Here is a 27631-nt window from a genome sequence, read left to right as displayed (position 1 = left end):
CCGAGCACCGGAAGAGTGCCGCCGTCCGCCGCGAGCGCGTGTGACGCGAAGATCAAATCCGCCGCTCGGTTTCGTCGTCGACGGGGCAGACGGGAGGTTGGAACAATCGTCGTTTACAATCTACTCGTCTCACACCGCCCAACTAAAGCATCCTCTCCCACTTGGCCCTCGCGCGCTCCGGCGCCTGCTCCAGCAGAAACTCCTTCAGCTCCAGGAAAGCCCGGACGCCGAGCTTGAGGAAGCCCGCCTCGTCGTCCGCCTGCGTCAGCCAGCCGTCTTTGCACAGCTGTTTCAGCGTCGCCTCCTTCTCCATCTTGCTCATCTTGGCCACGCTCTGCGTCTGCGCCTGCGACAGGCCCCCGTCTCCTTGCGTCTCGCCCTGCGAAAATCGTCCAACGGAGGATGGATACGTCGTTTGGTCAGTGCGTGGTTCGAGGGATCGGACGCTGGGCGAGTCGGGGTGCCGAGGTTTCGTCCACCCTCCCGGGCGGCGAATCGCGGGGTGCCAAGGTTTTGAACAAGACGGTTCGTTCGTCACGCGTCGACGCACCTGCGTGGGCGCGACCTGCGTGGCGTTGAGCGCGGTTATGACGTCCACGCCCCTCTCCACGGTCCCATCGTCGCGCATAATCTCGTCCAGCACCACGCGAAACAGCGCGATCTGCTCCGGGGTCAGCCGAGTCGCCAGCTTGGCCGCTTCCCCGCCCGTCTTGTTCACCACCCCAATGTACAGCTGCTGGTCCTCCTGGTACCGGATCACGCGGATGTCGAGGTCGAGGTATCCGAGCGCGCTGGCGATGGGGTTCCAGAACCGCGAGAACGTCTTGTTCGCCTCGGCGGGATCCATGCTCGCGATCTCCGCGTACAACCTCTTGGCGGACTTCTCCGGCATCGCGCCTTTGGCCATGAGGGCCTGGAGAAAGGCGTGCTGCTCCCTCGAGAGCGCGGTGTCCCTGTTCGCCATTTTGGGCACCCTCCTTGCGTTAGGCCTAAGGGAGGGTTCGGCGGGTGAACGCGCGCTCGACTCGCGGCGGCGGCGGGTTCGCGCCGGGACGGAACGGCGACGGGGAACGCAAGCGCTCGCGGGCGGCCGTGCGACGCGGTCGGGTCCGCGCTCGCGTGCCGGAGGAGTGGGGCGGAAGGGCGCCCAGATCTGCGCCAGTTCAAACCCGAGCTGATCTCGTCGATGTGGTCGGTCTGTCGGTTCGGGATGATGACGTTCCGGAGGTTGACGTTATCCCGATAAGGTGACGACGGGGCGGGTAATCGGGCACTTCCAGACGCGCGCAGTCGCCGTCTCGACCCCATGCAGGCGATCAGCGCCGGCCTCACACGCGTCGGTCTCAAGCTCGCCGCGCGCGCACCCGCGATTAAGCGCGTCGCGTCCCCCAGCGCCGTCCGCGCCGAACGCGCGGTGCTCAGTCGCACGATGCGCTCCACCGTCGTTCCGCAGGCGGTTGCCACCGAGCAGGCGGCTGCCGTGAAGACCGCCGACGCCCCGCGCTGGGCGCTCGAGACGCACTTCGGATACGACAGCGTCTACAGCTCCAGCATCGACGCCGAGCTCGACGCGATCGAGCAGAAGTGCAAGGAGCTCAAGGCGAACTTCGAGGGCAAGATGGGCGAGTCGCTCCTCGACGCCATCAAAGCCTACGAGGAGGTGGACATCGCGCTGACCAAGGCGCTGTCCTACGTCTCGCTCTCGTGCGACACAAAACTCGACGACGACAAGGCGCAGAAGCGCAAGGCGTCGCTCTTTCAGCGCTACTCCACAATCTCCGGCAACCAGCTCACGTTCTTCTCCCTGGAGCTCGCTGATATGTCGCAGGAGACGCTCGAGACGCAGATGGAGAATTCCCCCGAGCTCGCCAAGTACCAGGCGTACATCGACGAAGTTCGCAGGTCCCAGCCCTACAACCTGAGCAAAGAGGTGGAACGAGCGCTGACCGTCCGCGCGCCGTTCGCGGGCAAGGGCAAGGTTGTCGAGTTCTACGGCAACGAGCTGTCGCGGCTTCGGTTCAAGGATGGCGACGAGGAGGTCAACATGGAGGTGCTCCTCGCCAAGATGACGTCGTCCAAGGACGCCGCGACTCGTCACGAGTGCATGAAGGCGCTCAACACCGGGTTGAAGGAGTTCGAGCGCGTCGCCGCGCTGTCTCTGAACATGGTCGCCGGGTCGTGGCACGCGGAGAACACCGAGCGCGGCTTCGAGCAGCTCAGGTCGCAGCGCAACCTCGGCAACAACGTGCCGGACGAGGTGGTCGACTCGCTCCTCGACGCCGTGAAGACCACCGGCGTGGACTACTGCAAGCGATACTACGCCCTCAAGAAGGGCATCCTCAAGAACACCGCGGGGCTGGAGAAGATGACGTGGGCCGATCGCAACGCGGCGATCAACATCGGGACCTCGTCCGAATCTTACACCTGGGAAGAAGCCGTGGACATCGTCAAGGCTGGGTACGAAAAGTTCTCACCGACGATGGCCGGTTTGTTTCAGCAGATGGTGGACGAGAAGCGCATCGACGTGCCCGCGCAGAACGGCAAGCGCGGCGGCGCGTACTGCAGCTCATCCTACGGCCACGGACCCTTCCAGCTGCTCAATTTCACCGGCACGCAGCGCGACGTCGCCACCCTCGCGCACGAGTCCGGGCACGGCGCTCACTTTATGCTGTCTTACAAGCAGGGCATCCTCCAGTTCCACCCGCCGCTCACCCTGGCGGAGACGGCGTCCATCTTCGGCGAGATGATCGTCTTCCGCGATCTCCTCGAGAAGGCGCCCACCGACGAGGACCGACTCGCCATGCTCATGGGTAAGATTGACGACATCATCAACAGCGTCGTGAGGCAGTGCGGCTTTGACGCGTTCGAGGAGAAGGTGCACTCGGGCCGAGCCGCCGGCACCCTCACCCCCGACGAGATGACCGAGGCGTGGCAGCAGACCATGGTGGACTACTACGGCGCGGAGGGTGAGGTGTTCGACTCGTACGCCGACACCTCACACCTGTGGACCTACGTCTCGCACTTTCACAACGTCCCGTTTTACGTGTACAGTTACGCCTTCGCCGACCTCGTCGTCGGCTCCTTGTACGGCGTGTACCAGAAACAGCCGGAAGGTTTCGAGGATAAACTTCTAGAGCTTCTGAGCGCGGGCGGCGTCAAGGGTTTCCGCGAGGCGCTCGAGCCCTTCGGTTTGGACCCGGCGGATCCGGTGTTTTGGAAAGATTCCATCGACGCTCACCTCGGGTCGCTCATGGAAGAGGCGGAGCAACTCGCCGCGCAGCTGGGGCTCTCCGACCCATGAGACCCGGCGACGAGGCGTTACTGTTACCATCGACGTTACTGTTACCGTGTACCGAGTACATCCCGGGCGGATGACGACTATACATCATTCTTTAATTGAACAAGACTCTCCTTCTTCGCGTTTCGAACCTAGTCGAAGTGCGTCGTCGTGACACTTACCTTAAAAGGTAAAATAAAAATATCGCCCCCCTCGAGGTGGGTCGCGACGAGGAACTTTCACAGCTCGTCGTGAGCGGCGCGGACGTTGTGCAGGGAGGGCGCCTCGCAACGCAACGGCTTCAGCACGCAGTCTCGCAGATCCGTCGCGCGGTCGAACTGCTCCTTCAGCATCGCGGTCATCCCGACTCGATCCTTGGCGCACTCCGCCTGCGTGTTGAAGATCGAACTCAACTTGTCCGGGTGAAGCTCGCGGCTGATCGCCTTGTACGCCTTGCTCGCGCGTTCCTCGATCACTGCCCTCACCTTACCCACGCCCGTGCCCCCGTCCGAGGTGGCGTGGTCCCTGAGCTTCTCCAGCTGCGCGAACCCCGGGTGAGCGTTGGCGAGCCATCGGCGGAACTTGGGCTTCCCCTCTGTCTTGTCCGCGTCGTATTTGTGCTTGTAATGTCTCAGGCGATCGCACTTTTGCTGGTCCGTCTCCGGGGCTCGCGCCGTGACGTTCCGGCCCGTGGCCGGGTCCGTGACGTTCGGTCGCCTTCCCGCCTCCGGGTTAGTGCTGGGATTCCACGCCCTGTACTCGCTCACGGAGCAGACGTACCCCCACCCGGTGTCCGCCTCCCTCGCCGCCGCGTCCGAGTTTGGATTGAAATCCTTTCGACACCGGTAGATCTCCGCGACGCGTCGCTTGTGAGCGCCGGATATTTGAGGGGCTTTCTTGACGGCCGCCGAGCGGAGACGTTCGCGCTCGGCGGCGTCGAACTTGTTCGTCGCGGCGTTCAGCGCGTTCGTCGCCGCGCGCCCCGCGCGAACCTGCTTCGCGAGATGGTAGAGCTCGTGCTCGTTGTACTCCGCGTCGGGATGAGCCCTCATCGCCTCGAGCCTTTTGCCCTCCAGCTTCATGACCTCGTTGAAGCGGACGGGGTTGCGAACGGTGATGACGCCGTCGTCGTCGATCTCGCACCAACGCCTCGCGGTCTCGGCGTTATTAGCGGGCTTGCACCCCGGGGGATGGATCTCCTTCCACGCCACCCTGACGGCACCCTCGCTCACGCGCCGATCGCCGGGCATCTTGCCGACGCCCGTGTACGGGACGGTGGCGGCGGCGGTTCCCGCGGCGAGAAGGACGAGCGCCGCGAGCAGACGCGCTCGCGCGCGGAACCCACGCGACGTCGACATCGCGGACTGAGCGTCGTGGCAATGGGGCCGCGGATCGAATCGAGCGGCAGAGATATTTCCAGTGCCAGTCAGCCAGCAGTCAGCCAGTCACACATCGATCAGCTTTGATTGATCTGTCGGTCGCATGCGAAAAGATCCGAGGGACCCCCTCGGAGCTTCCGACAGGCGCTTCCAAGAGGTTGCGAAGCGCGCCCTCTCGGTCGTATCGCCGCACGATAACGCGCGCGCCGCCGCGATCGAAACGCGCGTGACCCGCGCACGAACCTCACGATGCGAGGCGAGCGCCCACTGTTCGCCGGCGTCGCCGTCGGCACCCTCTGGCTGACGCGGCGGTGCTCGGGGCTCAAGCGCCTGCTGTTATGCGCCGCGGTCCTCGGGCCTTGGCTTTTCGCCCTGCCGGTCGCGCGCGCGCACGATACCGACTACGACGCGTACCGACCCGCGCGATCGCACCACCGGCGCGTCGAGGATCACCACCGCGACGTGAAGAACGCGTGGAACGAGCACGTCGTCGCGCCCTTCGAGGACTTCGCCAACGACGTCGCGGAACTCTTCACGCCAAACGAGGAAACACCCGAGCGCGGGGAGACGATAAACCCGACCCCGGTCGAGGAACGATGCCCGTGGATAACCGAGGGCGTCGTGGGCGCCGCGCGTGCCAACCCTCTGACCAAGGCGCTCATCGAGCGCACGCGGATGTCGCACCCGTTCGGCCCGGGCGCGCGCGACGAAGCCTTCAAGGTGGCGTCCGAGGAAAATAAAGATGAAAAGTTTGGCTGGGAAAACGCCGTAGTCCTCGCCGCGACGGTCAAGATCGACCGCGCCGCCGCGGACGCGTGGCTCCCAAAACCAGTGCTGAACATATCCGACGTGGACGAGGCCATCCTCTTCGTCGCCTGGTACCCGGACTCCTTCTGCTGCGGCGCGTATCACGAGGCGGCGCTGCTGCTCAAGGTGACGGTGGACGGCCGCCGAGCGCTGCACTGCCCGTGGATGCTCGTGGACAGCGACGTCGCGCTGATCGCCGGTCGCGAGATCCTCGGGTTCCCGAAGAAGATGGGCGAATTCGAGTTCGAGGTGACGCCGCCGGGAATCGAACCGACGACCGCGTCCAACGGACCGACAGACACGGCCGGAACCGCGCCGGACGCTTCCGGGGAGGACGTCTCCGGGAAAGACTTTGACCCGGACGTCTCGCTCTCGCCCGGCGCGAGAATCACCGCGCGCGTCTCCAGGAACGGCGCCGAGATCCTCGCCATCTCCGGCGTCGTCTCGGGACGCACCGCGCCGGGTAGCACGATCATGCCGAGGTCGCGAAACGTGGTGCTCAACGCGCAAACGTCGCATCCGCTCCCGGCGCCGACGGCTGACGCGAACGCCGACGCCGCGTGCCTGGGGAACAGGCCTCGCATCCTGCGGTTCGCGTTCGACGAGGTCCCGACGGCGCCCGGGCCGTGGACCGTCGTCGACGCGAAGGTGGACGTCGGGAGCACGAGGACCGACCCGCTCGGCGTTCCCTTTGGCGTTCCGATCGACGGCGGCCAAAGGGGCGAAAAAGCATCGGACGGTGAAAAAGCATCGGACGAAGCTGTCGGTCCCGCGGAGGTTGTCGACGCCGTCGTCGGAGTCACCTCGTTCTTCACGGGGGAGGAACCGACGCCGAGACTGTTCGAGACGATACCGCGGGGCTGGCTCGAGGACGACGACGTGTACTGGCTGAGGTACCAGTGAGGGCCGAGGCGCGACAGGGACAAACGGGATGCAACCGCCGCTTGACGTGTCGTGGTACCATCCATGCTCGAGATGCACGTTTTTGTTTAGCCATCGCGGGTACGCCGCAACGCCGCGGGTGCATCTCGAGCATGGCACGCGTCAAGCGGCGGTCGCAAGCGCGGCGTGGCTTTTTTCTTCCACACATCAATCAACACACGAGAGCCACGCCGCGGCCGTTGGCCACCTAGCGACGAGATTTTTCTCCATTTCCCTCCAAAATTTTGCTGATCTGGCAGCTCGCCTTTTTGGCAGCGCTCCACGTGCTTCTCGCGTCACTTCGAACGAGCGCCGGCACGACCAAGATGTCCGTATCGGCGCTCACGCTCGTCGCGCGACCCACCGGTACCGCCCCACTCCGCGCGCGCCCCGCGAAGGCCGGAACCCGCGCGCGCACCGCCCCGCGCGCCTCCGGGAAAGATGAGGAGGAAAGCGCGGGAGGGATTGACTACGCGAGTTTGGAGCGCCGCGTGCTCAACCTGAAGAAACAGGAGCTCGTGGGTCACACCGGACACCTCCCGGTCGTCGTCCTCGACGCGACGCTTCCCAACCAGCGCTTGGCGCTCCGTTTCGACGCCAAGGACGTGTCGCGTCGCATGCACGCGGGCACGGAGCTCGGCAAGATGGCCGAGGTGGGCGACAAATTCGCCATGCTGGGCCTCGCCCCGGGCAGCAGGCAGGTCCTCCCGCTCGGTACCGAGGTGGTGCTGAGCCGCATCTCGCCGTGGCCGGACGGCAGCGGAGACGTTGAGATCGAGCTCATCGGCTCGAGGCGCATACGAATCGAGGGGCAGCCCTTCAACGAGAACGGCGTGCCCACGGCCAAGGTACGCCGCGCGCCACCCCGGCGCTTTTTTGAACGCCAACCGTCGGTTCAAAAAGCTGCCGACGCCCGCACCGCTTTTTCAGTCACCAATTCTCTCTCTCTCTCTCTCTCTCTTGTCTCACGACGACCTTTCCCGATCCCCCGCGCGAACGACGCAGGTCACCTTCATGGAGTGGGCGCCGGAGGATTCCCCGCCCAGCAAGAACGGCGAGGGAGTCATCGGCGGCGCGCACCCGTCCGCGTCCAACGGCGGCTTCGCGTCGGGCACCAAACCGTACGGATTCAACGAGAAGATCGTCGACGGAGACCCAATGACCAGTCAGCCCAACGCCGCGAAGTGCTTCAAGATGGCGGAGGATCTCGAGCCCTTGGTGGACGAGTGGTACGGACTCGTGCGCCTGGGGGGCTGGGAGCGAATCCCCGGCCAGCTGGACCTCATAAAGAGCCACATAGGCGAGATGCCGCCGAGGGAAGAACCGGCGAGGCGAGCCACGTGGGTCGCGAGCTTGATCAACCCGATTCCCGCGCTCGGCGTCGCGTACGAGATCAGGCCTGCGCTGCTGATGGCGCGCGACACGATCACGATGCTGACGGTCGCGACCGAGGGCATCAGGCTGAGCATCGAGCGGCTGAGGCAGGGGAAGAATCCCCCAAAGTCGGAGTGAGCCGAGGCAAAAGAAAACTTTCTCGGTCTATTTGTAGTCTACTAAGCACGTTGTATGTCATCTCCATCGTTCAACTCAGCGTATGATTGTATCACTCAACCCTGCATGATGTCGAAGGCCTCGAACGACGCCTTGAACGCGTTCGCGCGCTCCGTCTCCTTCTCCTCCGTCTCCATGCAGTTCTGCCAGCTCGTCCGCTCGGGGCACCCCAGCAGGTGCCCCAGCACCTCCCTCCCGAAACTCATCCAGTGCGGCTCGCCCCGGCCAATCTTTCGCAACAGAACCGTCCCGTCCGGCAGGTGCACCGCGTAGTACTCGCCGTCGCCGCAGTGCGACGCGATCGCCGTCTGCAGATCGAGCGCCGACTCCGGCGCCTCCACCACCTCCCACTCGAACCCGAGCCGCTTCGCCGCCTGCTCGAAGATCTTCCTCGCCTTTCGAGCGCGATCCGAGGGAACCGGGACGCAGTTCAGGTGCATGTGGTTGCCACCCTTGGATCGCAGCGCGAGGTGCCGCTCGAACGCCACGAGCTCCCTCGGGCCACCCGCGGTACCCGGCCCACTGGTGGTGTCCAGCGGCGAGGCGGCGTTCTCGGGAACCGGCGCGCCCCCGCCCCCCGCGCGAAGGCACGATCGAATGGCGCCGAGGTATCTCCAAATTTCGTCAGCCGCCGAAGGACTCAGCGCCGCGAAGCTCGGCGTGTGCTCGACGGGCACCACCTGGCAGTGATCCGGCACGACGCCGCCCTTGTCCATGGCGATGAACGACTCGCTCGCGATGCTGGCCACCAGGTGCGTGTCCTTCTCGTTCGAGAGGCAGAACCAGCACCCGCCGGGGGGCGGCGGCGGCATCCTCGAACGCTTCTCCTCCCTCCGCCTGTCCCTGTCCGCGTTGCGCTCCTCGTCGCTCTTCGCCATCTGCACCACGATGTCGCGCCCGTAGAACGTCGTCTCGTGCAGCGCGAGCGCCTTCTCCGCAGCCTCCGCGGTGGAATACGCCACGTGGCAGAATCCGCGCGATCGCCCCGACTCGACGTCGCGGCCCAGGCGAAGATCCACGATTTCGCCGCACTGCGCGAAGTACTCCGCCAGCGCGCCCTCGTCCGCGCGAAACGCGAGGTTCCGCACGAAAACCGTCTTGTCCGGGTCCCCCTTGAGCGGATCCGTTCGCACCTGCGACGCGACGCGAGCCCTCTTCGCGCGCGGTTCCTCCCATCGAACCCCCGCGAACCCCCCATCTGTCCCTTCGTTGTTCGCCCCAGCCCCCGGCCCCACGTCGTAAGGGCTCCTGGTGGTATCCGGCGGGAGCTGCTGCAGCGCGGACGGGGGCTGCCTCGACGCCGGGAGCAGCGCGAGCGCGTGCAGCCACCGCTCCTTGCGATCGTTTCCCACGGACGCGAGCGCCACGAGCCGCGTGGCGTGTCCCCTCGGGTTTTTGTACGGCTCCCTGGCGTAGTGGCACCCGGCGCCAGCTGTGTCGCCGGCTGTGTCCCCGCCAGCTGTGTCCCCGTCGCCGCCGCCGACGCCGCACGCGTGGTACCGCGGCTGCATGTCCCGCGCGACGTCGGCGACGACGGGGCTGCCACCGGCTGCGGCGGACGCGACGGCGTGCCCCGGCGCGGCGGCGGCGAAGGCGTCGCATCCCCGAGGCCACTCGTTTGTGAGTAGGAGGTCGACGACGCCGCCGGGGTCGATCGCCGTGCTCGCGTTACTCTGGCGCAGGGCGCGGACGTCCGCGGCGCGGTACTCCCCTAAGCGCTCCGCGGTCGTCGCCGCGAGCTGCGACTCGTCGTCGTGCGCCAGCGGGTTGTGCCGCCCCGGGAGCGCGGCGACTCGCAGGCCGTGGATCTCGTACACCTTGGCGCGTCTCAGGAAGGTGATGTTCGGGGCGACGACGCCGTCGGGATGGCGGCAGAACTCGCGACCGTGAGGGAGGCCGTCGATGAAGTACGTGGGCAGGGGCGCGGTGAGGGTCCCGTCGACGTACGCGCGGATATCCGCGTTGGGGTCCGAGGCGGTGGGGGTCGCGTCCGCGCCATCCTCCCCGTCCCCCGCGGCGGCGGCGGCAGATCCAAAGAAGCGGCCGACGCAGAAGAGCGCGGCGAATGGGCCCGCGGACGACGCGTTGACAGCCTCGACGCGCTTGTACAGGGACGCGAGATTGCCACGGACGTCGCCCGCGATCAGAATCTTGACCGCATTCGGGTCGGACATCGCGTCGGGACTGTCCGGCGCCCGCGAGCTGTGGCGAAGGGCGAGAGGCAATCATCGGAACCTCCAACAGTTCATCGCAGAGGGTTGGTTCCGTGTTTTTGTATTTCCCAAACTATCAAACACTAAATAGATAAATAATAAAACATGCATATGAACATAGAGGACAAATTTTCGTGCGTAATTCGGCTAAAAATACAACCATGCAGTGGGCAAACAGTTAGCATCGCTTTCCAAGATCCAAGCGTTTTTGCGAGGCCCACATCGATCGACGCTCTGTAAAATCACGTGGAGGGTCCACACGGTCCCAAAGGTCGTGCGTGGTCGCTTCGCAATCTCAGCCCCACTGCAAGGCGCGCGGCGTGTAGGCGGACGCTAAACTTCCGCCGTCTCTCGCGATCTCACCGAACGGCGCGCACGGAGACGCCGCGACGCCTCGTCTCGAGTCCCGGGGCCATCCAAAGACAGCTCCGGTTCCGCCAATCGGGTCAGCGCCGAAGGTTTCCGACACCGCCTTCGAAGGGAATATGCCAGCCCGCGGCAAGACGCCGACGCGGGACTGGATCGGGACGCTCCTGGACGAAAACACGGGCGACGCCGCGCCTGTTCCGCCGCAAAAGAAGCGGGGAAGGCCGCAGAGCCGCAAGCCCACCGTATCGGACGGCGGCGACAGCAGGTGAGCGCGCGCGGCCCTCTCGTCTCCCTGATTGACGCACAATTCCCTCTGTGGGCCCTCTTCCGCCCCAGATTCCGGGGTTCCACGATGGACGCGCCGTCGGACCGCGATCTGACCTTGGCGCCCTCGTCTTCACGCAGGTTCACCGGTGAATCGCACGCCGCGAGGTCCACGGCCATCCCCGGCACCCCCGAGCACGGACCCGCCGCGCACGATGCCACCGCGTCGCCCGACGTCTCTCCCGCGGTGAGCATCGACGAACTCCCGCTCCCGCCGCTCGATCCCGGCATGCTCGACGATCACGTCGACCCGTTGAACGTCGACGTCCTCGACGACTTTGACGTCGCGGGCGGGAGCGGGATCCTGGACGACGTCTTCACGCTCGATCCCGACCAGCTGTTCGTCCCGCCCGGGATGCAGCAGCCCGCGGGATCCGGCGCGGGCTCGCTCCAACACTCCGCGCCCGGCGGATCGCTCGGGGGGTCCGACCTCGAGAAGGGCTTTGAAAACGAAGATCCCGAGAAGCGAACGGCGAGGCTGGCGCGGAACAGGGAGAGCGCGCAGCTGTCGAGGCAGCGCAAGAAGCAGCAGCTGAGCGACCTCGAGCGCCGATGCAGGTCCCTGCACGCCGCCAACTCGCAGATGCACCAGCTCGTCGCCAGGTTGAGCCACGAGAATCACGCGCTGCGCCATCACATCGCGTCCACGGGGGGCGCGCCGCTGCCGCCGCACCTGCAAATGCCCGCGACGCCGCCGCCGGTGGTGGTGCTCCCGCCCGGCGCGACGCCGCCGCCGGGGATGGTGCCCCTGCACCCGAGCATGATGCCGCAAGCCACCAAGGTGCCCCTCCCGACGAACGGAGCGACGCACAGCTGTGCGCCGACTCCACCGGAAAAGCCGACCCCGCCGGAAAAGCCGGGGACCCTTCGCGACGAGGTCCCGGGATCGATACCTCCCGCCGCCGCCGCGCCCGCCGTCGTCGCGACGGGAGGGGGTAAGAGGCGTAAGGCGACGGGCGGCGGCGTCGCCGCGGTGACCGCGGGCGCGCTCGCCGTGCTCTCCGTGGTGTGCCTCGCCGGCGTGGGCTCGCGGACGGGCGGCTCCGACGCGCCGGCTGCGGCCGGCGCGCAGCTTGCGCTCGGGTCGTCGGCGAGGATGGCGCGTCACCAGCGGCGCCTGATGTCCATCGACGCCGTCGCCAAAGAAGAGGAAAAACCCATCCCCATGCGGGGAGCGGGCCGGGAAATCGCGCTCAGGCAGCCGCCGGGGGTTGACCTGTGGGACGCGAGGGGCAAGGCGTCGTACCGCCGCGAGGTGCTTCGCGACACAGCTGGCGAAGATTCCAATATCGACGCCTCAAACGGCGCCACGGCTCTCCACCGTCTGTCCAGCCGCCCGCCCTCGTCGGGCCCCGAGGCGTCGTTCGGCGAGGCTGATCCGCTCTTTGCCGCGTTTCGCGCTGCTGGACTCCGGGCGGATGCGCTGTCTCGCGTCATCTGCCAGGAGATGTTCCGATGGACCCCCGGCCCGGGTAACGCGACACAGACGGGGAACGGCGTGGACGTGGAGCTCGCGCGGCGCGTGCGCGTGGCGATGGAGGAGGATGAGGAGGAGGAGAGTGGGGATGGAGGCGGCGCGGAGGATGATGGGGAGGCGGATGGGACGTTTGAGAAGATCGGGCGGGCAACCTCCGCCGGAGAGTTGCTCCCCGCGGCGATACCGCTGCCGCCGTCCGTGGCGCCCGACGGCACCGGCGTGGCGCTTAACGTGATGGGGGACGCGAGCAGGAGGATGACGACGTCCGCGGCGGAGGCTGCGGCGGCGAGGAGCATCTCCACCGGTAGGTTCGACGGCGAGGACGACGCGAATTTGGTCTCGGTCCTGTTCGGGAGGCCGCAGTCCGCGTCGGACGCGGACGACGACTCGCGGCTGTTCGTGGTGACGCACTCGCCGAGGAGCTCGGAGTACGTCACGTACGCGTGCAGGTTCCCCCGGGGTACGTACATCGGATCCGCCGCCGCCGCCGCGCGCAGCTGAGCCGACGAGATGAACCCCGTCTAAGGGTGATGAAACACGAACAAACGCGACGATTTATCGTGAAATAACGAAGACTCTCGTGTATAGCGTTACATGTCCGCGGCGAGGAACGCCAGCGCCTCCTTGAGCCACTCCCCGTTCCAGTCCGCGTTTGTGTCGTCGAACTCGGTGCTGAACCTGTGCGGGACTCCAAACTCCTCAAACTGCTCCGCGAGCTGCTCCATCTCCCACCTCGTCCTCGCGCCGCTCCACATCCCGATCCTCGCCTCGCCGCTCGCGCTGAACCCCATCTCGCCGCTGACGTACTCGCACGTCGCCAGGGCGCCCGCGTTATAGGGTAGGAACATCGCGTTGTGCGGGAAGGCGTCGGCGAAGCTGGCCCACGGGGGCTTGAGCTCGTCGTCGTCGCCGCCGAAGTCCACGTGTCCCCACGGTCGCATGTACCCGGTGAAATCGCCGAGCACGGGGACGTCGGCGACGGCGACGCGGTGGAACAGGTGCGGGTGCCTCAGCAGCATGTTGAGCGCGCCGAAGCCGCCGTTGGCGTACCCGATCAGGGAGATGGTCCCCACGTTGTACCTCGCCAGCACCCGCGGGAGGATGACGTCCAGAAAGAAAGATTCGTGGTTGGTGGCGACGGTGTCCGCGAGCCAGGTGGGTCGGTTGAACCCGAGTTCGACAACCACGCACTCGTTCTTGTCGTGGAACTTTTCGTCGTCGCAGATGACCTTCGTGGCGCCCGTCGCGTTGAGCGCTTGCCCGAACCCCGCGTCCGCCGGCACCGCCACCACCGTCGGGTAAGGGACGTCTCGGTTTTTATCGTAGCCATTCGGGACTGTGACCCTGTAGGTGATTGGCGACGGGAGTGCCCGCGGGTTGGCGCCCGGTGACCTGTCGTCCACGCCGTCCTTGCCGCCGTACTGGATGTGCGAGAGGTCGTGCTTGAAGTGCTCGAGGTCTCGGTACCTGCGGGGCGCGCGTGCGTGCGTCGGGTGGAGGTGTGAGTTTGTTTTCGAGGTCGGCGGTGGGCGCGCGCCGGTGGGAAGGGAAAATCTTGGACGGGCGCGCCGAGGGACGCGCACCTGTGAAACGGCCTATCCTCGTCCCACTTGAACTTGTCGGCCACTAAGGGCACCGTATCCTCCTGGCCGGGCTTATCGAACCCCAGCTTCTCCATCATCTCGGCCTGCTCCTCGGTTGGAAACGCGATGTTCATGCGCGCGCGCTCCGCCTGTTCGCCCTTGCCAGCGCTCTTGGAATCGGCCGCCGCCGCGACGGTAGATGCGCCGCGGGTGGCGCGGCGAGAGGATACGCGCGCCGCGTTGGGCGCTCGCGTTGGGCCCACGAGGGACTCGAAAGCGCTCGTGAACGCCGACATCGGACCTTTGGATCGTTTGACCGCTGGTGGCGCTGGCAAGTGGGGCTGCGCGCAAACCCTTGCCCTGGTTCGTTGTTCGGGTTGCTTTTTGTTCATCACGGGATCGCCTCACGTTCACTTTTTGCCAGATTCCACTCGCGCAAGATGGAGGCGTACCTAGTGGATATCGCCCGATTGGCTCTGACCCTCGCCGCTCTGGCGCTCGGGGGCAGGTTAGGAGCGCTCATAGACGCGCCGCTCGTGGGTGAAATATTGGTCGGCATGCTCCTCGGTCCGGACGGCGCGGGTTTTGTCCCGGAGAACTCGGCAGTCGTTCTCGTCGGGGATTTCGCGCTCTGCTTGCTGGTGATGGAGGGTGGGTTGAGCATCGACATCGGGGCGCTGAATTCGGTCGGACCGATCGCGTTCGCCATCGCCGTGAGCGGGACGATGCTGCCGATCGCGCTCGGTGTGGCGTACATGTCCGCGTGCGGCTACGGCGTAATGGCGGGAGTAGCCGCGGGGACCTCGCTCAGCTCAACCTCCATCGGGATGGCAACCAAGGTGCTCCAGACGCTCGGGGAGCTGACCAGTCCGCTGGGAAACCTGGTGTGCGTCGCCGCGATGGTGGACGACGTGCTATCTCTGGTGATACTCGCGGTGGTGTCCAACGTAGAAGGCGACGACCAGGGGGGCGGACGCGACGTCGCGTGGATGACGTCGCGGCCGATACTCGCATCCGTCGGCGTTGGCGTCCTCGGAGCCGGGCTAGCCGTCGCGATCCCCCGCGTCGCGGCGATGAACCGAGCGTCCGCACCCGGTGGCAAAACCCCAATTGCGAATACAATCGCGAATAAGATCGCGGGGACGCTGTTTCCGACCGCGGACGACGCGGTGGTGTGGGCGATGCTGGGTCTCTCGCTCGGCGTCGTCGTCGCGGCGGGCGCGGCGGGGTCCACGCACCTCCTCGGCGCCTTCGTCGGCGGCGCCGCGTTCTCGGGCCTGTCGAACGCGCGTCGCGCGTTCGCGAGGCACGCCGAGCTCAACGCGTGGCTGACCTCGGTGTTTTTCCTCTCCGTGGGGACGCGGATACCGCTGCGAGGGATGTTCGACGCGCGGGGCGTGGCGCTGGGAGCCGGCTACTCCGTCTTCGCCGTCGTCGGCAAGCTCGTCACGGGCGCGTGGTGTCACCCGGACTGGCCCAAGGCGCGCGCGGTGGGGTGGGCGATGGTTGGACGGGGCGAGCTCGGGTTCGTCATGGCGCAGAGCGCCCACGCGGGGGGTCTGATGGGGGACGCGCCTTACGTCGCGTCGGTGTGGGCGCTGTTGATCGCGACGGCGGCGTCGCCGGTGTTCATGCGACGCGCGATCGACGTTTGGAAACGGTTGGAAACGCTTGGAAACGGATTGGAAACGTCGGGAAACGTCGAGGACGTCGAGGCGGTTCGTTGACGGAATAGTCGGGCAGCACGCGGCGTGTCTCAGCCGCGCGGTTTCATTACATCGTAACCTAAGATTAGGTCGAGCGGCGCGTGACGACGTCGTCGGACACCATTTCGTCACCTCGCGCATTCGCGAAGCCACTCGCGCAGCGCGTCAAACTCACCCGCGAAGGACATGTCCCTGTGCGTCTCCAGCGTCTCCAGTATCCGCCTCGGCGCCCCGACCGCGGCGAGCTCCGACTGAAACTCGGGCTCGTTCGTCGCGACGCAGAGCATCGCGCCGATGCACGACTTGGCGACGGGCTCGGATTGCTCCCCGTGAAGTTCGAGCGCTGAAAGGAGCACCGCCGCGGGTGACTTTCCCGAGCGAAGCCTCGAATTGCTCTTGGATCGAATCAACCTCGCCTTGGCCCTCGCGTTGTCCCTGCACATCGCCCACAGCGCCATCGCCCCCCACTGCTGCGTCCGCTCGTCCCGCGCGAACCGGTCCATCGCGTCGAGCACGGCGACGAGCGCGCGACCCGATTTCACCGACTCGTCCGCCTTGACCCGTCGTGACGTGGCATCCGCGGAGGCGAGCGCGTGGATCAGCGCGAGCCCCCCGGGGGCGTACGAGCCGTCCGCGGGTGACACGTCCACGGCGTGCGCGAGCGCGCCGATGCCGCCGCGCATGACAATCTCGACGCCGGCGGCCGGTGACGCGGCGAACATCTCGGCGAGCGCCTCCGTCGCCGCGGGATGCCGCCTCGCGTCCGTCGCGTCGTCCAACGCGAGCACCGCGGGCTCGACGGACCACGAGCCCCCGGAGCCGCCGGGCTTCGGGGTGAACCTGGCGCCGGACTCGTCCGGACGAGCGGCGGGCTTGCTCGCCACGCTCGCGGGTTCGTCCGACAAGACAAGCTTTGAACCCGGGGGGCTTTGAAAGGGAGTCGCCTCTTGAAAGCGCCCCCCCAACCCGCGGTCGAGGGTGGACGGCGCGACGAACCGCTCGTTGTTCGAACCGTTCGTCGGAGTGCGCATCGCCGCCTCGTCCTCGCGTCGCAGGCGCTCGCGCTCCTGCCTGGTGGACATCATCCGGCGCCCCGCGTCGGGGGTTTTAAAGCCACCCCCCGGGACGGACCTCCCCCCAGCCGCCCTCGCCGCCTTCTCGCGCTCATCCTCGGCGAGCCTGAGCTCCGCGGCTCTGCGCTCGTTGGGCGACTCCCTGCTCTTCGTCGCCGACTTGGCGCCGCCGCGGTCGCCGCGGATCCAGTCGCGAAGCTCGGTGAACTCCCCGTTGAACGTGATCGTCTTAAACTCCACGAGGGACTTGCGAAGCAGCGCTCGCATACCCTCGGCGACGAGGAGGTCCTGCACGGGCTCGTTCCCCTTGGCGAGCGCGAGGGTGCACCCGACAAACTTGCGAACGCGAGCGTCGGATCGTCCCTTGTCCATCGCCCTCGCCTCCTCCAGCCCCGACTTGAGCACGGGCAGAAAGTCGACCCCAATCACGAGGTCTTGCGCGTCGACACCGCCGACGCCCGAATACGTCCAGAGGCAGTGCGCCGCCTCCGCCCTGACGTCGAGCGAGTCGTGCCTGTACACGCCGTCGATGACCGCGGCGGGTATGATCCTGAACCTCTTCTGCTTTCGGAGCTTCATCATGGTGCTGGGGTTGCCGAGCAAGCCGCGGAGAACCTTGAAAGCGGCGTAGGTGACGTCCATGTTGGCGGGGTAGAGCCTGAGGCAGTCGATCGCCGCGCGGGGGCCGCCGTTGGTCAACACGATGTACGCCGAGTCCTTCGCGGAGAGCCTGGCGAGGGCGAGCAGGCAACGGTACGCCGTCTCCTCCGACTCTCGCGGGGAGACGCCCGATTTCTTGCCCGGCGGGTTGACCGCCATCGCGGAGAGCATCGTCACCGCCTGCTTCCTCACGAGGTACATCTGGTCGGGTTTGAGACCCAGTCGCTCGGCGACGGGACCGGCGGGCGCCGGAGCCTTGCGTCGCCCGCCCGCGGGCGTCTCACCGGCCGGCGACTTGAGCATCGAGTTCGGCGGCTGCGCTCCCCGCTTGGCTTGAGGGCTGCCCGGCGGCGACGAGGCTTTCCTCGACGGCGGCTTGTAGCCGGAGGGGTCGATGGTCACCCCGTTCGGGAGCGGCGTCGGGTTTGTAAACTCGTCTTTTGTCCAGTCGCGAAGCGCGGAGAACTCGCCCTTGAAGGATATGTGCGCGTGCTCCACCAGGCCCTTGCGGATGAGGGCGCGGACGCGAGACTTGACCATGTGCTCCTGCACCCGCGCGTTGCGGATGGCGAGAGCGAGCAGGCACCCGATGAGCTTACGGACATTCGCCCCCGAGGGGTCGTCGCTCTTGGGTCGGCACAGCGCCCGCGCGATAAAGTCCACCGCGCCGGCGTTGACGATGGCGTCCTGCGCGGGGCGCTTACCGACGGTCGCCGCGGGCCACAACGTGGCGGCCGCGGCGCCGCACGCGTCCATGTCGTCGGCGTGGTACTTGTCCACCACCTGGCAAATCGCGCGAGGCATCTCCTCAAAGCCGCGCGACCTCGACGCGTGAACAAACGAGAGCGGGTTCACGAGCAGACCGCGGATCATGTCCAGGCACAGCGACACGACGCGCTTGTTGTTCGCCTCCCGCTGCATCACCCGCGTCGCCACCCTGATGCACCCGAGCTGCACGAGAAGGTGCGCGCCGACGCCCTCCGTCAGCCGCGTCAGCGCCGCCAGCGCATCCGTCTGGCGCCTCAGCTGGTTGGGACGGGAGAGGTTGGGCGGCGGGTTCTCGGCGCACTCGCTGAGCACCGTCACCGCGCGCTTGCGGGCCCTGTACAGGTCCGAGGGATTGTAGTTGCCCCTGTGTTCGGGACGGCGGTGCTTCGCGGCGTTGGCGAAATCGGGATCGTCGCGCGATCCTCGGGTCGGGAGGATCGACCTCGGGGACGTCCTCTCCCGCGGGGATGTCGGCGCCTTGAGCAGCCTCGGCGGGCTTTGCGCGTGTGTTTGTTCGCGCTGGCCGGCCTCGGCGCCGGCGTGGCGCGCGGCGGATCCGAGCTTGAACTGCGACGATTGACGATCTGTTCCCGGGAGCATCGACGTCTTTCGAACGTTTCTGCCCTCGAGCCACTCGAGCGCGAGCTCGGTGTCGTGGACGCGCACGGCGTCGACGGCGTCCTCGGAGTCGGCGTAGGAGTACCCGAGCATGACGAGCTGCGCTATGACGACAACCTTGGATGAGAGCATGGGATCGATGCGAACCGGGAACTTGGCGGCTACCGGCATGTCCACGCCCTCCTGCTCGTACCGCATCCTCGCAACCTCGTTCTGCAGCGCGCGGAAGTTCTGGGAGAGCTCCTGGACGCGCTGCTGAGCGGCGCGGAGCTGCGCTCGCTCGCGGTTGACCGCCTCGTTGCCGCTCGCGCCGTCCTGCCCCTCCTTGAGCTCCTTGACGACCGCCCTCAGGTTCGCCACCTCCTGCTCGGAGAGGGAGAGCGCCGAGACGGCGTTGCGCATGGCGGAGCTCGCCTGCTCGAGCATCATCTGCGACGAGGACGTCTTGGCGCGCAACGCCTCCTGGGCGGACTTGATCGCGTTGTCGAAGTCTTCCTTGCGGACCTGTGCGAGCGGGGGGGGGAACGGGGCGCGCGGGTCAGCCGTCGGCTCTCGCGCTGTTGTTGACACGCCCAGAGCGAGCGCCAAGGCGAAATAAAATATCGGGGACGGGGCGGGGACGCACCATCCCGTCGGCGGTCACCGTGACGCCGCGGGTGAAGTCCGGGATGGACGCGGTGTCGCCATCGTCGGAGTATCGCCCCATGGCTCGGGTCACGAGCTCGGGAGGCTCGCTTCTTCGCGCCCTGGGAGGACTGACTCCTCGGGCCGGCGAGGATCCGGGGAAAGCACTACACGCTAAATAGTGGTTACATCACCGGTGACTGACGCGAATAAACCCTGATCGACGAGTTACGCATACCGTGGAAACATCGGAAATTCAAGACTGGCCACCCATATAAACGATGGCGCCATTTCCAAGATGCGCGCAACACCCGCCCCGCGTGTGCGGATGAAACGACTCCGCCCCAAGTTCGGCACTTCACACTCCGAGACGCGCCCTCAGCGCGGATCGAGAGAGGCGTTCGGTGGGCCGAGATGTCGGGCCGCATCCTCGAGCACGACTTCGCGAGCGTAGTCCGGCGGCTGAACATGCTGCCGGAGAACCAGGTCTGCGCGGATTGCCCCACGCGGAACCCCGACTGGGCGTCCGTCAAGCACGGCATCTTCATCTGCCTCAACTGCTCCGGCATCCATCGCTCGCTGGGCGTGCACGTGTCGTTCGTGCGGTCCGCGACGATGGACACGTGGACGCAGGCGGAAGCGCGCATGATGGAGAAGGGCGGGAACAACAGGCAACGAAAGTTCTTCGACAAGTACGGCCTTCACAACGGCACGCCCCACAGGGAGAAGTACAATCACCAGATCGCGGAGGCGTACCGCGGCAAGCTCAAGGCGGAAGCGGAGGGCAAGGAGTGGAAGAGACCCAAGTGGATGAAGAAGGGCGGCGGCGGCGGCGGGGGCGGCGGCGGCGGGGGCAACGATTCCGACAACGACGCGCGAGCCGCTCCCGCCGCCGCGCGAGCCAAGCCGAAGAAGGGCAGCGGACATTTCGACCTCGGCAGCGGCATGGGTTCGCTCATCAAGACAGCCTACGTCCCGGACGAAGACGACGGGTGGCGGCCGCCGTCGCCGAAACCTCCGCGCGGCGCCGCGCCGGGGCAGTTCCTCATGGGCCTCCAACCCAAGGCGTGGGTCAAGTTTTTGAAGCAGCTGGACAGGCAGGACGACAGGACGTACCACCTGAAGAAGATGTCCGAAGACGAGCGCGCGCAGGTGGTCGCCGCCATGTCGGGGCTGCCGCCGCCGCCGCTGCCGCCGTATCCGAAGATTGGCAGCGCCAACGCGACGGAGTCCGCCAAGGGAACTCTGCCGGGCGGATCGGACGATTCCGGGGATGAGCGCGCCGCGGGTTCGATTCCCGGCGGCGGCGGGGGCATCGCGAGCGTCAACCCCTTCGGAGACGGCCCCGTCGCGCCGCCCGAGCGTTTGAGCAAAAAGAAGAACAAGTCGGACAGCGACGACGACGACGACGACGACGAACCCAGGAGGCGCAAGCCGTCGAAAAAGAAGGACTGGGACGCGTCCAGCTCGGAGGACGAGGACGACGGGGACCTCAACAAGAAGGTCAAGGGGGGGCTGGGCGCGATCGACCGCGTCAAGGAGGAACAGAAGCGGAGGGAACGGGAGAAGGAAAAGGAAAAAACGGAACGACGAAGGCGGAGGGCGGAGAAGGAGGAGCGGGCCCGCGAGGCTCTGAACGCGGCGCACAGGAACGCCGCGCTGGCGGCCGCGGCGGAGGCGCAGATGGCGGCGGCGATGGCGGCCAAAGCCGCGGGGAGGGCGAAAAAAGCTGGCGGCGGCGGCGGGGGCGGAGCCGGGTACCCATCGAGACGACCCCCGGAGGTTGTCGCGCCGCCTGGGGGCCCGCCGCCGACGCAATCGTACGCGGCTCCTCCCCAGCCTCCTCCCTCGACGAACGCGAACAGGTACTCCGGGTTTGCGAACCCCGCTCTGGACCAAAGGGGCCCCGCGCCGATCGGAGGAGGCCTCGGGGGGTACCAGAACGGCGCGACGGCGTCGTCGTCGGTGAGCGGCGGCGGCGGGGATTGGAGCTCGCAGATGAACGAATACGTCACCGGAGCCGCGGCGTCGACGTCTTCGATGCTCGGCTCCGCGAAGGGCTGGTTATCGGGCACTCTCAAGTCGTGGGCGGATAAGTTGGACGGCGGCGGCGGGCAGGGCGGCTCGACGGGGCCGGCGATGCAGCACGTGAACGCGCAGGCGCCCAAGGCTGGTTTCAACGCGTTTCAGATCGACGCCAACGGAACGCCGCGGGATCCGAACGAGTTTCGAGAGACGCACGCGCGGTCGGGCGGATTCGGCGTCGTCGGCAAAGGCGTCGGGTCCCACAATCACAACGCGGTCAAGAGCATATTCGCGGAGGCGCCGCCCGCGCCCGTCGGCGGCGGCGGTACGTTCGGTAAATTCGAGGAGAACTTTTACGACGACGTGTCCGACGAATCCGACGACGGGTCCGACGGGTCGGCGTCGAACGACGAAGCCGACGAGTATCCCCTCGCGAGTCGGCAAGCCGCGAAGGGTTCGTTCGCCGGCAGCATCCAGAGCCTGGCGAACGACTTCGGCGGGCAGGCCAACGTGCAAACGCCGAGCTTCTACGACGAGTAGCTTCGTACCTCAGTACGAAGGTACCTTCTTACCAGCTAGCTAATCTTAGTAGTCTACCTTCGTAGCTAGCTCTAGCTAGAGGGGCTACATTCTTTAAGCGTTAGACGTACATCCTAAACAACTGGTTCATCGCCGGAGCTCGCGACGACCAACCGCACTCCAACGCGACGCGCATCCCGAGCTCCGCAGGGTCCCAAACCTCCGCGATCCGCTCCGACACCCTCGCCTCGGACCTACCGAACATCTCCGTCCCGAACGCGCCGAGCAACCCGTACGCGCCAGGAAAGTTCCCGAGCAACAACTCATCCGGGACGCGAACGCGACCGGTTCTGCATCCCTCGACGTCGAGGGCGTACGCGAGACACCCGAGGATGACGTACGTGCAACCCAGCCCGCCGACGACGTACCCGAGCGTCCTGGCGTATCGCATGCGGTTACCTGTCCTGAGCCACGTCTCGAACGCGCTCTGCACCCTCAGTTTGACGACCATGTCGCCGCGAGCGCCGGGCTTTATCGCGTCCGCACCGGCGTCGGTTTCGGCGGCGATTGGGAAGCCCTCGCCGGGGATCCTCTTGACGCCGCCGCTCCTCGCGACGGCGCTGTTGGCCTTGATGGAGAGCTTCAGGGGTCTGCCGGTGAGCGTCGGCACCGATACCACCGCGCCCGCCTCGTGCTGTGCTTTGGTGAGGGCGAAACGGACCAACACGTCTGCGCTGGTCTTGTCCCTCGGTCGCGAAAAGTAGGGATGTCGCAGCTCCCTGACGACGAACACCACCGACTGCAGGCGGTTGGTTCCCAGCGCGCCGAATCGAATCTCGCGCCCGTCCCTCCAACCGGGCGCGACGCCGACGTTGAAGCGCATCGTCTCCTTCCCCGGCATCCCCCGATACCCGGTGTCGACGGTGAAGATGTCCACGCGCTCGTGCCTTCGCGTCCCGGTGAAGAGCTCCTCGAGCGTGCACCACAGCTGGCGCACGACCGTTTCGGGCACCCCCATCGCGGCGCAGTACTGCATCCGCGCGTGCGTCTCCGCCTCCATCCACTCCCTCGGGTCCTCGTACTCGTCCTCGTGCCCGTGCGCGTCGTACCTCTCCCGCGCCTTGGGATCCGAGAGGAGCGCGTACGCGGCGCCGATCTCTTTAAAACGCGCATCCGCCTCGTCCTTCTTGTCCGCGGGTGCCTTGTCGGGGTGGTGGACCCTGGCGAGTTTGTGGTACGCCTTCCTGATGTCGCCCGGCGAGGGGTCGTCGCTCTGACTCAGGCCGAGGACCTCGTAGGGATCCGGAGGTGGGTCGCCGCCCATGAGGTGGGTCGCCGCCCGCCCGTGCCGCGCGAGTCTGAAATCTCGCCGAGTCAGCCCTCAGAGACGGACAGGACGCTTTGAAAAATGAAGTCGAGCGAGGGCGGGGCGCGAATCGCTCGAGGGTCTCACAACCGCACGGCGCGGGTCGACGGACAGACATCGTCCGCTCCGGTGGGTCAGGAATCATGGGTCAAGTCAAGAAGTACGCCTTCCGGCGTCGCCTGGAGAAGCACAACTACTCCCTGCTGGGCGCCGAGCTCAGCGACTCCGACGCCGACGAGACGCCGGTGACCCCCGCGATGGAGGCTGCCGCGGCCGCCGGGCTCGACGCGTCGGCGCTGTCGCACATGGAGGAGCGCGATTTCGCGCACGTCACCAGAGGCGGCGCCGAGAGGATCGCGCAGTACCTCAGCGTCAGGTGAGCATCCCGCGATTCGCCCGTGCCGTCGAGCCGCGATCGGGCGCCGTCCCGAACCGCGATCTCGCCATCGTCCCACCGGCGATCCCGGGCCGTGGGAAAAGCACCCTCGGATCCGACGCGACGACCGCGGTACCTGACCGTCCGCCCCCTTCGCGCTCTCGTCTCCGTTCGCAGGAACCACGTGCTCCAGATGTGGCATAAAGACACGCGCGCCCCGCTGACGATCGAGCGATGCCTCTCGTCGATGCCCTCGGACACCGCCGACCTCGCGCGGGAATCGCACGCCTGGCTCCAAAAGCACGGCGCCATCAACTACGGCGCGATCGACGTGCCGCCGCCCAAGCCCCCGACGCCCGAGCCCGAACCGGCGCCCGAAAACGCCGAGCCCGAAGACGCCAGCCCGCCGACGACGATCACGGACGAGCTCCTCACCGAGCGCACCGTCGCGTACCTTCGCACCGCGGACATGAACACCACAACCGAGAAACAGATCCGCAAGGCGATCGAAGCCGAACTCGGCGCCGATCTCACCGAAAAGAAACTCGTGGTTCGCGCCATCGTCACCGGGTTCCTGGAAGACCCGGACAAGTACAGGGACGTCGGTAAGGGTAAGGGCGCCGAGGAGAGGCGCGAGGACGCCGCCAAGGCCAAGGCGGCCGTCGCCAAGGCCAAGGCGGAGATCGAAGCCGCCAAGCCCAAGCCCACCAAGCCGGTGATCATCGTCGGCGCGGGCCCCGCGGGTCTCGCGGCGGCTCGCATGCTGACGTCGCACGGGCACGCCTGCGTCGTCCTCGAGGCGCGCGATCGCGTCGGCGGGCGCGTGCACACGGATAGCTCGTCCCTGTCCGTTCCGGTGGACATGGGCGCGTCCATCATCACCGGGTGCGCCGCGGATGCCAAGCGGCGAACGGGATTGCCGTGGCTCGGCGTCCGAGCCGATCCGTCCGCCACGATCGCCGCGCAGCTCGGCTTGGGGCTCAAGACGCTCGGGAACAAGCTCCCGCTGTACGACGGCGTCACCGGCGAGCTCGTGAGCGATGAGTTGGACGCCAGGGTGGAGAGGCACAGGGACGCGCTGATGGATCGCGCGAGGCTTCGGGTGGATCGGGAGGGCGACGACGCCACCGCGAAGATGTCTCTGGCGGAGGTGATCGAGGACGAGCTGGAGCAGGCGTTCGGCGAGAACGTGGCCCCGTCGCCGGCGGCAGCGGCGGCGGCGGATGGAGCCGGCGAGGGCGAGGAGGACGGCGAGAAGAGGGAGAAGGTGACGCTCACCGCGCGGGAGAGGAGGTTGCTGGGGTGGCACTGGGCCAACCTCGAATACGGGTGCTCCGCGCCCCTCTCGAAGATATCCATGGCGCACTGGAACCAGGACGAGCCGTACGGCGGATTCGGCGGCCCGCACTGCATGGTCAGAGGCGGGTACGGCCAGATAACGGACGCCCTCGCCGCGGGGTTGGAGATTCGCTTTAAGATCGTCGTGAAAAAGGTGGAGCACTTCGGGGGCGAAGGCGACGCCGGCGGCGTCGTCGTCCACGTCGCGAACGGCGAGCGTTTCGAGGGGAGCGCGTGCATCGTGACCGCGCCCCTGGGCTGCCTCAAATCCGGCGACATCGAGTTCGTCCCGCGGTTGTCCGAGGCCAAGTCGGTGGCGATTCAGCGACTCGGTTTCGGCCGCCTCAACAAGGTTGTGATGGAGTTTGAAAAATCCTTCTGGGACGACGGCGTCGATTACTTCGGCGCCGCGCGCGAGCACTACGCCCCGGACGCCCAGGCCACCGGCGACGACCCCATCGGCGGACGCGGGCGCATGTTCATGTTCTGGAACCTCAAGGAGGCGTGCGGCGGCGCGAGCGTCCTCGTCGCGCTCGTCGCGGGATCCGCCGCCGAGGCGATGGAATCGGGCGACGAGTCGGAGTCGTCGCTGGTGGCGTCCGCGATGGGCGTCCTGCGACGCATCTTCTCCGACAGGGCCAGCGACGTGACGACGCCCAAGAAGGTGGCGGTATCGCGCTGGGGATCCGATCCGTACGCGAAGGGCAGCTACTCGTACGTGGCTGTGGGTGCATCCGCCGACGATTACGACGAGCTCGGTCGACCCGAAGAGTCGAGCGGCGGTCGCCTGCTCTTCGCGGGGGAGCACACGTGCAAGGAGCATCCGGACACCGTCGGCGGCGCCATGCTGACGGGGTGGCGCGCGGCGAGGCACGCGCTGCACGTCATGAACGGCGCCTCCGGCCTTCCTTTCGACGAGGTGTTCAAGTTGGTCTCCCTCGAGGACATCGCGGGGTCGGACGATTCGGAAGATTCGGACGTATCCGGATCGTCCGACGACTCGGACGACGAGGACGACGCCGACCGCGGGAAGAAGAGGAAGAAGGAGACGAAGAAGGAGACGAAGAAGCGCCGCGGGAAGAAGGGCCGACGCGTCGACGGCGAGGACGGCCCGGAGGATGACGAGAAGGCTCGCGAGCGCGTGCGCAGGCGCCTGGAGAAGGAGAAGCAGGAGCGGATGGAACAACTCGCGAGGGAGCAGAAGGAGATGACCGACGGCAAGGAGGAGGTGAAGCGGGTGCTCCGCCTCGTCTCCGCCTGCCCCGACGGGGCGTCCGCGCCCGTCGACGCCGTCACGTTCGACGGGATGCTCGAGATGATGCCCAGCTTGGAGACGGCGTCGGGCCGCGGCGCCTTTTGCCAATGCGCCGTCGCCAAGATGCCGCGCGCGCAGCTCGCGTCGTTGGCTCTCAAAGACGAAGGCGCGTGTCTCGCCGTCCTCGCCACCTGGCTCGAGCAGGTCCCGTCCAAGCCCAGCGGCAAGGAGCTCTCCTCGAAGATGCTCAAGCTGCTGCTCGCGTTGGACACCGACGCGGTGGACGCGCGGGCGCTGAAAGAGTCGGGGGTGGCGAGAGTCGTCGCCGACCGCTTCAACGCGCACGCCATTCCCGAGATTCGACTCCTCGCCAGGCGATGCGCGCACCACTGGTCCAAGGCGGCGTCCGCGGCCAAGGCCAGGAGGGACGCGCAGTCGTCAAAGGCGGGTTTGGCGCCGGAGGACACGCCGCTCGGCGATTTCATCGACGACGACGACGCTTCGATGGACGATTCCGACTCGGAACGCGAGTACGACCCGGACGGAAAGCGTAGGAAAAAACGAGCCGAGCAAAAACCGCCTCCGAAGCCGATGACGGTGGAGGAGATCATCGAGTCCGCGGCTGGGCTCCAGGAAGGGTTCGCCGCAGCGGAGGCGCAGAGGCTCAAGCTCGAGGCGGACGCCGCCCTCGCCGCCGCGCACGCGGCTGCGGCGGATGCCAAAGCCGAAGCTATTCGCGCCGAGGAGGTTGCGAAGGAGCGTCTTCGCGGGGTCTGGGACGCCGCGCCCCGCGTGGGTAAGAAGCAGAAGCTTCGCATGAAAACCTTCGAGGATTTCGCCAAGCACAAGACGGCGAAGCGCGAGCACAAGAAGCGCCAGCGCTTGGAGCGCGAGCGCGAGGACGCGGAGGATGCGAGGATGGAGGCGGAGGAGGCGGCGGCGGCGGAGCGGGGCGCGGGGGGTTCGCCCGGCGGCGGCGACACAGCTGGCGGTGGCGGAGTCGACCTCGCCGCCGCCGCCGCTGAGGCTGCGAGGGTCGCGTCTCTCGGCCCCGAGGAGCGATACCGCGAGAACGTCAAGAAGGCGGTGCGCTTCTACGTGCGAAAGCAGCTGAAGCAGGGCATCAAGGAGAAGAAGCTCCGCGGGTTGAACAAGGAGCTGTGCGGTAAAATCGAGGAGAAGATCGCCGCGAAGGTTGTCGAGGGGAGCACCAGTCTGGGCGCGCCGGGCGACAGCGTCGAGGCGTTCTTGTCCAAGCAGCGGCGGGAGAAGGTGAAGAAGATGGTGGAGTCGTACGCGGCGTCGTACGCAAAGGCTAAGAAGTAGCTTCGACGATTTGACACGACGAGAGACGAAAACATCACGGCGTCGTTTGCGCTGTCTTTGCTTCGTAAAGTTACAA

The 27631-nt window shown here is 66.8% G+C and overlaps 13 protein-coding genes across 13 annotated transcripts; 8 read left to right on the top strand and 5 right to left on the bottom strand.

Moving 5' to 3' along the window:
* Positions 1 to 92: 92 nt before the first annotated feature.
* Positions 93 to 1124, bottom strand: MICPUN_108045 (predicted protein). Its single transcript, XM_002501214.1, has 2 exons — positions 551 to 1124; positions 93 to 379 (listed from the first exon to the last, which is right to left on the bottom strand). The coding sequence occupies exons 1-2, from the start codon at positions 962 to 964 to the stop codon at positions 143 to 145; spliced, it is 651 nt and encodes a 216-aa protein (XP_002501260.1). The 5' UTR covers positions 965 to 1124; the 3' UTR covers positions 93 to 142.
* Positions 1125 to 1429: 305 nt separating this feature from the next.
* MICPUN_93912 (predicted protein) lies at positions 1430 to 4641 on the top strand (the record flags this gene model as incomplete). Its single annotated transcript, XM_002501593.1, has 1 exon — positions 1430 to 4641. One exon carries the CDS (start codon positions 1430 to 1432, stop codon positions 3299 to 3301), a length of 1872 nt encoding a protein of 623 aa, XP_002501639.1. The 3' UTR covers positions 3302 to 4641.
* Positions 4642 to 4905: 264 nt separating this feature from the next.
* On the top strand, positions 4906 to 6366 carry MICPUN_99901 (predicted protein; the record flags this gene model as incomplete). Its single annotated transcript, XM_002501592.1, has 1 exon — positions 4906 to 6366. One exon carries the CDS (start codon positions 4906 to 4908, stop codon positions 6364 to 6366), a length of 1461 nt encoding a protein of 486 aa, XP_002501638.1.
* Positions 6367 to 6710: 344 nt separating this feature from the next.
* MICPUN_57603 (predicted protein) lies at positions 6711 to 7896 on the top strand (the record flags this gene model as incomplete). The annotated part of the gene is made up of 2 exons (XM_002501591.1): positions 6711 to 7232; positions 7390 to 7896. The coding sequence occupies 2 exons, from the start codon at positions 6711 to 6713 to the stop codon at positions 7894 to 7896; spliced, it is 1029 nt and encodes a 342-aa protein (XP_002501637.1).
* A 110-nt stretch (positions 7897 to 8006) lies between these two features.
* On the bottom strand, positions 8007 to 9359 carry MICPUN_69006 (predicted protein; the record flags this gene model as incomplete). Its single annotated transcript, XM_002501213.1, has 3 exons — positions 8007 to 8411; positions 8496 to 8804; positions 8898 to 9359. Coding segments are annotated over 3 exons (1176 nt in total), but the record flags the coding sequence as incomplete, so codon positions are not given.
* Positions 9360 to 10869: 1510 nt separating this feature from the next.
* Positions 10870 to 12819, top strand: MICPUN_57601 (bZIP DNA-binding transcription factor; the record flags this gene model as incomplete). Its single annotated transcript, XM_002501590.1, has 1 exon — positions 10870 to 12819. The coding sequence occupies one exon, from the start codon at positions 10870 to 10872 to the stop codon at positions 12817 to 12819; it is 1950 nt and encodes a 649-aa protein (XP_002501636.1).
* Positions 12820 to 12908: 89 nt separating this feature from the next.
* Positions 12909 to 14197, bottom strand: MICPUN_57600 (predicted protein; the record flags this gene model as incomplete). Its single annotated transcript, XM_002501212.1, has 2 exons — positions 12909 to 13785; positions 13902 to 14197. The coding sequence occupies 2 exons, from the start codon at positions 14195 to 14197 to the stop codon at positions 12909 to 12911; spliced, it is 1173 nt and encodes a 390-aa protein (XP_002501258.1).
* A 144-nt stretch (positions 14198 to 14341) lies between these two features.
* On the top strand, positions 14342 to 15628 carry MICPUN_80602 (monovalent Cation:Proton antiporter-2 family; the record flags this gene model as incomplete). The annotated part of the gene is made up of 2 exons (XM_002501589.1): positions 14342 to 14965; positions 15035 to 15628. The coding sequence occupies 2 exons, from the start codon at positions 14342 to 14344 to the stop codon at positions 15626 to 15628; spliced, it is 1218 nt and encodes a 405-aa protein (XP_002501635.1).
* A 107-nt stretch (positions 15629 to 15735) lies between these two features.
* On the bottom strand, positions 15736 to 19432 carry MICPUN_99896 (predicted protein; the record flags this gene model as incomplete). Its single annotated transcript, XM_002501211.1, has 2 exons — positions 15736 to 19230; positions 19352 to 19432. 2 exons carry the CDS (start codon positions 19430 to 19432, stop codon positions 15736 to 15738), a joined length of 3576 nt encoding a protein of 1191 aa, XP_002501257.1.
* Positions 19433 to 19764: 332 nt separating this feature from the next.
* Positions 19765 to 20130, top strand: MICPUN_81193 (predicted protein; the record flags this gene model as incomplete). The annotated part of the gene is made up of 1 exon (XM_002501588.1): positions 19765 to 20130. A coding segment is annotated over one exon (366 nt), but the record flags the coding sequence as incomplete, so codon positions are not given.
* Positions 20131 to 22015: 1885 nt separating this feature from the next.
* Positions 22016 to 23218, bottom strand: MICPUN_57596 (predicted protein; the record flags this gene model as incomplete). Its single annotated transcript, XM_002501210.1, has 1 exon — positions 22016 to 23218. The coding sequence occupies one exon, from the start codon at positions 23216 to 23218 to the stop codon at positions 22016 to 22018; it is 1203 nt and encodes a 400-aa protein (XP_002501256.1).
* Positions 23219 to 23403: 185 nt separating this feature from the next.
* Positions 23404 to 23640, top strand: MICPUN_57595 (predicted protein; the record flags this gene model as incomplete). Its single annotated transcript, XM_002501587.1, has 1 exon — positions 23404 to 23640. One exon carries the CDS (start codon positions 23404 to 23406, stop codon positions 23638 to 23640), a length of 237 nt encoding a protein of 78 aa, XP_002501633.1.
* A 189-nt stretch (positions 23641 to 23829) lies between these two features.
* MICPUN_57594 (histone demethylase) lies at positions 23830 to 27555 on the top strand (the record flags this gene model as incomplete). The annotated part of the gene is made up of 1 exon (XM_002501586.1): positions 23830 to 27555. One exon carries the CDS (start codon positions 23830 to 23832, stop codon positions 27553 to 27555), a length of 3726 nt encoding a protein of 1241 aa, XP_002501632.1.
* Between the last annotated feature and the right edge of the window lie 76 nt (positions 27556 to 27631).

The sequence above is a fragment of the Micromonas commoda genome, chromosome 4 (genome assembly GCF_000090985.2).
Source record: "Micromonas commoda chromosome 4, complete sequence".
In the NCBI taxonomy this organism is placed as follows: domain Eukaryota; kingdom Viridiplantae; phylum Chlorophyta; class Mamiellophyceae; order Mamiellales; family Mamiellaceae; genus Micromonas; species Micromonas commoda.
Note: the sequence above shows the minus strand (reverse complement) of the source record. Positions and strands in the feature narration are given on the sequence as shown.